At 39.8% G+C, this 7,500-nt stretch overlaps 1 protein-coding gene across 1 annotated transcript in view; it reads right to left on the bottom strand.

Annotated features, from left to right (window-relative positions):
- Positions 1 to 1,190: 1,190 nt before the first annotated feature.
- The window catches only part of LOC107121001 (vesicle transport through interaction with t-SNAREs homolog 1A-like), a 327,612-nt gene continuing 321,302 nt past the window's right edge, over positions 1,191 to 7,500 (bottom strand). Inside the window, 1 exon segment of the mRNA XM_015423795.1 lies at positions 1,191 to 2,273. Within this exon segment, the coding sequence (XP_015279281.1) occupies positions 2,180 to 2,273 (94 nt within the window). The 3' untranslated portion in view covers positions 1,191 to 2,179.

The raw sequence follows: 7,500 nt of genomic DNA, 5'->3' as shown, positions 1-7,500 counted from the left end.
GTATAGTATGAAAGCCATTTTCTTGCATCCCCAGGTAAATATATTATAACAAAATTATGATCACGGTCATTATCAAGTAACTGATATCCTTAATATGCAGAAATGTAATAGTACATACATATTTTTATGGGAGAAGTGATTATAGTATAGTTTCACACATCTTTTATGGCTCTTGGGTAGTTCCAGAAGGCCAAAGTACAGAAGAGCCTAATATGCATGTAACTAGGAACATAGTTTGTCCAGAGAGATGTGGGGACTCAAAAAGTAGCAACTGAGACACCATATTTAATAATTTCACCTCTTGGATCTATTTAGTGTTGGGGACAGACACATCTAAGGTCCAGAGGAACCTGACAATGCAGTGACATTGGGAATCAGAGAAATTACTTTGCTCATGGTTCCTAGTGGCTCTGGGTGCTGCAACATATACTCATGGCCCACTTCCCTCTAAGTTGAGTTAGTGTGAGCTAGCTCACAGTTTTTTTAGCCTCCAGCTCACACATTTCTGCCTTTGCTCAGGAAGGATGGCTCCAGAGCAAACTAATTTAGGCAATAGCCAAATTGCTTGTTCACAACATTGAGGCCAGTAGCTCACAAAGTAGAATTTTTGCTCACAAGACTCCACAGCTTAGAGGGAGCATTGCTTAAGGCTGCAAGCGACTAACAAAGATCATTGAACCCTCCATCAGTTCTGGTACCCCCACATGTTATATTTTAAGGTGTTTCCTTTCACATTATGAAATATAATGTATGTTTCGTCATACTGATACATGTGCTAAGAATACATGACTGGTATAGTTTTCTATGGCATGGACATATGGTGGCAAATATATGCTTTATGCCATATAAAGTTTGAGGAAATGGGTGCGGTAATGTTAACAACTTGGTTTGTAGTGTCAAAAAGCAAAGTTGTAAAATGGGCTAGAGGGCCGAAATAGAAGCAACTGAAGCAATGTGAAAGGCAAATTATAATGTATAATGCTTGTATCATATATGTGAAAGTGTTATGATGTGATTGTTTGGTAAAAGTACACTGACCACTTTTGAATAGATGTAATCCTGATGCTGTAAGACTGCTTTCATTTAAATGGAGTATTAAGATTCAATACAATTCATTTAAATAATTATCACATAAAATTACACTATATTTATTGCATCACAGTACTTCAATTTATAAATCTCTATTATTATGCTGAATTTAAATCAGAAAAATCCAAAATTACTTGCAGGGGATCTCTAAAGATCTGTTAACTAGACGCTTTCTTGCTTTAGACTCCACGGACACTAAAGGCAACTAGATGATATATCTGCCACTGACTGCACCACATGGAGTTCCATAGCAAGCCTGTAGCCATTTCAGCTCCCAGGACCTGCAGAAGCTGAAGTTTCTCCTCCCCCAAGCTGTACTTCCAAGCCATAATGGGCCCTGGAGCACTTGGGAGCATTAGTTCCCAACATAACATCTGTCTGTATGTTGAGTCAGGCAACCCCAACCAGACTCATGGCAGATGCATTGTCTAAGTTTGACGCTAAAACCACAAAGCAAAATTAACTACATAAAAAACATGGGCAACGCTGAAAAAGAAATTAACTGGACAATAAAGGCCTTGACTTGTTAATGATTAATTTATCAATAATTAAAGAAAGTTTGAAAAGAAACAACATAATGATCTCAGTAGAATAATAGTATCATAGTGGATTCTCCTGTCAAAAGGTGGTATGTTTACTGGGTATACTGGGCTGCATCTCTGACATGTATACATATCTTATCACTCAGTATATTTTTCATATTGTTTTTGCATATTCCAATAGTATCTTTAAAGGTAAATTTCTGTCTGAGATTTGAATACTAACTCAACACAATGGTGAGCGTGAACAATCTGGCCTGGAATTTCATATGTTAATTACATGTGCCATCTTGCATGTTAAATACATATGTCCATTCCATACATTGCTACGTGAAAACCAGACCATTAATTTAAAACACATATTCTACAGCAAAGAAAAATATTAAATACACATGCAAACAATGGGACAAAATATATTTTCTACTTGCACCAGAGTTGAACGGCAGGCTTTGCGAGGGAGTACCATTTCAGTGCAAGAGAATGATTCATGTGACCACTTTGTCTTAATTACTCTGAAGCAGTTTGCTGCTGGTTAGTGAAGAACAAAGATATCAGTGTCCCCTGACAGAGAAATAAATAACCATCACGACTGCAAAGATGACGATGATCCCCAAGATAACTATCAAAATCCGATTTTGGATGATCCTAGGGGGGGAAAAAGAGAGAAACAGTGGTAAGAGAGAATAAGATAATAAAAGATTGATGCAGCTCATCCAACTTTTCTGTTCTATGTGAGTTACTCACAGTACAAGTATGCAGCTTGTAGTCTATACTGATTTTGCTTGTTATTTTTGTCCCTCAGTTCCAGTACTTGAAAGTATTTTGTTACATGGTTAAGTTCAGATTTTGTGTTATGGGGTTGTGCTTTATTACATGTATACGTACCATAAAAATGTATAATCAAAGGTTTATTTGCCTCTTATACTTAAGTAAACACTTAAAATATGCTTTAAAAGACTGATGGAGATTCACAGAAAGCAAAATGGTACAAATAAATGGCTATAGACCCCCTGAAATAATTTTAGCTTGGTTTCCTAAATCTAAAGAGGAAAAATTAACTAATTTCAAGGGATTTTGTCGTTAAGATAAAAGACTTCAAGGAAACATGTTGGCAAGGTACTTGTACCAAATACCAAGGGAGAAGTATAAAAGATAATCTTAAAAAAAGGATGGTATAAAGAAGCAAGTGTCAAACTGTGAAGCTTATGTTGAAAAAGCCTTCTTTGTCTCAGTAGCATAGATTCACTTATGGTAATAAGGCAAGCATTACATTTGCTGTGTAGTGAAGAGGCAGAAATTAGTAATAATAAAAAAGATGCAAGAAGTACTAACATTTTATATTATTCCATCTTGGTACAGATGAACAGGGATCATATTTTGCAATTCAATATCATTAGAGTCAGATGAAAAAACAAGAGAGTCAAAGTTTCATTTACTTGTGTTTATACATAAAAACTGGAAATAAAATTTAAGTTAGCAGCCAAACAAACAATCAATGGACAGTGGAAAGAAGTACAAAAAATTATTAGACAGGGCAGTTGGGTCAAACTTAAGTGGGTTTGCCAAAAACAAGTATTTGTATGTCACAAAAGGACAGAGGTTTCCTGATTAAATGAATGTGTTACCTGAGATGAGTTTGGGTGTGCCTAAAGTATATACAAAAAGTGTAAGAATGGAAGTATACAGTTTTGAACCAACTTCACTACCCTACAGCTTCTCTCAGAATGTCCACCCCACACTGCTCCAACATCTACCTAAAAAAAAGAGAAGCAAATGGATGGATGAAAACTGTCACATCAGACACACACTCTCCCCTGTGACACTTTAAAAGGACTAGCTCTCTATCCTCCTGACAGGTTACAAAATGATCACATTTGCTGACACGTCTTCCGCAAAACTGCTTTAGTGCTTGTGTCCACTTTGCTAACAGGAGATGAATGGCCTGCTTTGTCCTCATTTATCACTTAAAGCTGAACTAAGATCTGTCTCGTTTATTTTCCCCTTCCTCACTAGAAAGGCTGAAGCGCAGCATTAATTCTCCCACGATGACAGCTAATTCAAACTTAACAGGCAATATTTACTCTGCCAAAGGGAACAGAGTTCTCTGTCTCTCTGGGAGAGAAAAAAATGTTTAATGGTCTAACAAACTAAAGCTAATTAAAGGGGTTTCTGCTTCTTACTGGTTTGCAGTGCAGATTAACACCTGAACTTACAGTGCTCCTTCCCTCCCTCCCTCCTTCTCTTCGCTTCTTCTTTTGGGATATTCTCTAGGAAAACAACACCTGATAGCAAATTATTTGCCCAAGTGAATCCATGAAAAGCAGAGTGCATATTTACTCAGCCACCCTCACTGATCCTGAAAAGAAACTCAGGGAAACAGAAATTCAGAAGAGAACAAAATAGAAAGCATGAAAACACTTTAAAATTCAGCCTTAAGTAACACGGAGTAATATGCCTCTAATGCAACTTGGCTGACAACCATTTTATTTGTGGGATAAGGGCCCCAAGGCACCCATAATACTAATTTACAAAGGATTAATGGTGGATGAAACTTGCTCAGTCTAATACATAGTTAAGCAAATGCAGGCATCTAACATGCTGAATCTGTAAGCCATTGCCTCATATCTGACCTAGTTATTAGTGTTTCATCACACCAAATTAAAGAAAAGGGGGGGGGGGAGAATAAATGAAATGATTCCTCCAAATGATTCATTTCTAATTCTCTGGCTGCACACTTGATTTCAAGATTACTTAATCTGCAAGTGCATCTACAAAATCCTCATCAGAAAAGACGAAGCATTGCAGACCCCCACCTGTATCTTGCTCTTGCTAATTAAGTGTTCCATTAATGTGAGAATCTGGGATATGCATATCAAAGTTCAACTTCTAGGAATTTGAATTAGGTTGCCCATTGCAGCAAAAAAAACCCCCCACAACACAATATAGGACAGAACAAATTAATCATGAAGTAAGAAGGATGCTATCAACACGCTCCTCTGCACTAATAATATTATTTCCTGTTAACTCTACAATGAGCATTCTCTTGAAATGGTTATTAAAAACTATGTTGATTATTTACTACTAGGGGTGCAGAGCTAGAAAAAACTTGGAATGTGTTGCTAGAGTTCCACTGTTGAGAGTGAGGGTAAGGAATGGTACATGAAGAACTTTGATTCGGATGTCAGGACATTTTTAGATCTCACAGTAACAAGTCAGGGCACTAAAGAAAAGCTCACAATGGCAGAACAATGGCTGGCATTGGCAGGGCCCATCTGTAAAGAAGCCTCTAGTGCTGTCACAGCCAGACACTGCCAGTGGGTATTGCTGCAGGCAAAGCGGCAAGGAATTTCAAGTTGAGGAAGGGATGAGGAAATTAGGGTTCAATATCTTAGTAAAAAAACCCCCAAAACAGCTACACAGCAAACACCAAGACAAAGCAAATGATATTTGTAACTTTGGATTCCTATTACCTAAAAAATTCAGCAAAATCTCCCAGACAGTGAACCCAGAGCCTTCTTTGGAAATGCAAAGCATGTTTACAGGGTAAATAATTTAAGAAAGAATATATACTTGAAAGGAGACACCAACTGAAACATCCATGGCTAAAGAGCCTGAAGGCAAAAAACTTGTGCATTTGCATGCTGCATTTTATTAAGTTAGCATACTGTAGCTTTAAAAGAATGCATGGCAAAATTAAAAGGAATGTGTGACTAAAACATCAAGGATGCTTCCAGTTTGCATTATGAATCACAGCATTGCTGATATTAAGATGAATTAACCGTTTATTCGATGCAGCCTGTGTGCTGGATTCACAGAAGGGTTTTGCCCACTGATCAGCATGCTGGAATGTGATAGGACCTATTTAGAGGTATAGGATTTTCTTTGCCTTTTTTAAGTTATTGGTACAACAGAGCTGTGTCCATGGAGGGTTGGATCAATGTCATGTTCTCTGCACAGATATGTTGCCATGCTAATGGGGGAAAGTAAATATCTGAAGCAGTCCTTAGTAGTCAAAGTCTAGCATAATAAGTACAAACAGTATTCAGGATTGCATCAATGTTGCTTTTTACCAATTACCATTCAGCAAACAAGTGGTCCCATTTGGTCTTCTCTGGTATGAAGACCTCAGTCTATCATGAACCCAAACAGTACAGGTCTGTGAGTGCAAGTTGCATAGCTTGGCACATGATTGCACCCTACCACACATTCACTTTGGCTGAGTTGGGACGGACCTTTGAAAAACAAAGATCTAGAACAAGCTTCATATAATTTTGATTTACATAAGATTTGAATGCCCAAATTATTTTAGGAGATTTTATTTTTCAGTAATTTTATGGGGGAGATGATAACTGCTGTCGTTTCAGAGACTGGGAAGCCTGGGATTTTAAAGGCCAAGCAAAAACTGGCATTTGACTTGCAGCCTAATTCCAACATCCGTTTCACCACAACAGTTCCTACTAATACCTGCCTTAGGACAATAGACATGGTCTGTAACAGTGGCATAATTTTGCCTTTAAAACACCAAAAGTACATATAAGGAAGAATAAGACTGCTTTAAATGGTTGCAGTTTGAAATTAGGAGAGGACATAAAGTAAGGAATAGCTGTGGGTGCCATAATAAATAAAGGAGGGACACAGGGTAACATGGCACTTAAATCACCCACTCCTATTTATTGTTCTATCTAATTTCAAATAGAACATTAGCAGAGCATCTACTTTGTATGTATAAGGTCCCAGGGTCAATCCCTGGAGTCTCTAGGAAAGGAGATGATAGGAAAGACCTGTGCCTGAAACCTCGCAGAGCTGCTATCATTCTGAGTAGACAATACTGACCTTGATCGACCAGCAGTCTAATTCAATAGAAGGCCACTTTATGTGCATGTTATGTGTTCATCGCCAGTTCCTGCCTTTCTGTATTGCTATAACATCTAATCCAGAACCCTTCAGTACTTCCCCTGGTGCCTGCCAAGCTTTTAAGAAATTGGGTGGTGCCACTGTAAGGTAGGGCTTGTTATTAACTGCCCTCATTCTTTTTGTTATCATTTCTCTTTCCCCCTTCTTCCACTTAATTACCCTCCTGTGATTCTTTTGAAAAGTGAGGAGAGAGGTATCATGCTCAGCTCCACCTCTTGCAGCAGCCATTTCGGGGCAGCACTCACCACCTCCTCTCAAGATTCCAAAGGTACCCACAGAGTGTAAAATGTTGGTGACCTCTGACCTACCTTCTAGCTGAATTAAGTTAATTTGAGTCAATGCCAACTTTAACCCCGGTCACACGGGAGGTTTTGGGCCGGAAGAGGGACAGATCGGGGGCGCAGCAAACGGGCGCGAGCACACCACAACATCTGGGAATCGGCGTGCACCCGTCCCCGATCCATCCCTTCCGGCCTAAAACCCGCTGCAACCCCCCCCCAAGTAAAAGGTAGCACCAACCTGGAACTGCGCAGCAAGTGCGGCCATGAGATCGCCGGCGCGCCCGTCTGCAGGAGCAATCGAGGCTCCTGGCCGAACTGCGCACGCGCACACATGCGCAGTTCGGCTGCCTTGCTCTCCCTGCAGTGGCTTCCCCCCGGCATCTGATCGTGCCGGGGAGCAACTGCGCGGCGGCTCAGTACTGCATACTAAAGGTTTCAGTACTATTTGGTGATGGCCTAAGCCTAGAGTTTACACACATACAGTCCAATTAATAAAGGCAACTCAAGCAGAAAACACTACATGAAAATTAGTAATTACAAGGGGGAGACCCGCGATACTCACGGGAGAGGGGGAGCTCCACACCTATGAGGAAGAGGAGGAAGCAGGAGGAGGAGGTAAGTTCCCCCTATCCCGCTGGTTCCCCCGTCTCCTCCACCCCCCCTCCACCCCCTGGCTC

Source organism: Gekko japonicus, unplaced genomic scaffold (assembly GCF_001447785.1).
Source record: "Gekko japonicus isolate JY-2015 unplaced genomic scaffold, Gekko_japonicus_V1.1 scaffold180, whole genome shotgun sequence".
Taxonomy (NCBI): Eukaryota; Metazoa; Chordata; class Lepidosauria; order Squamata; family Gekkonidae; genus Gekko; species Gekko japonicus.
This window is presented reverse-complemented; position numbering and strand designations above follow the sequence as displayed.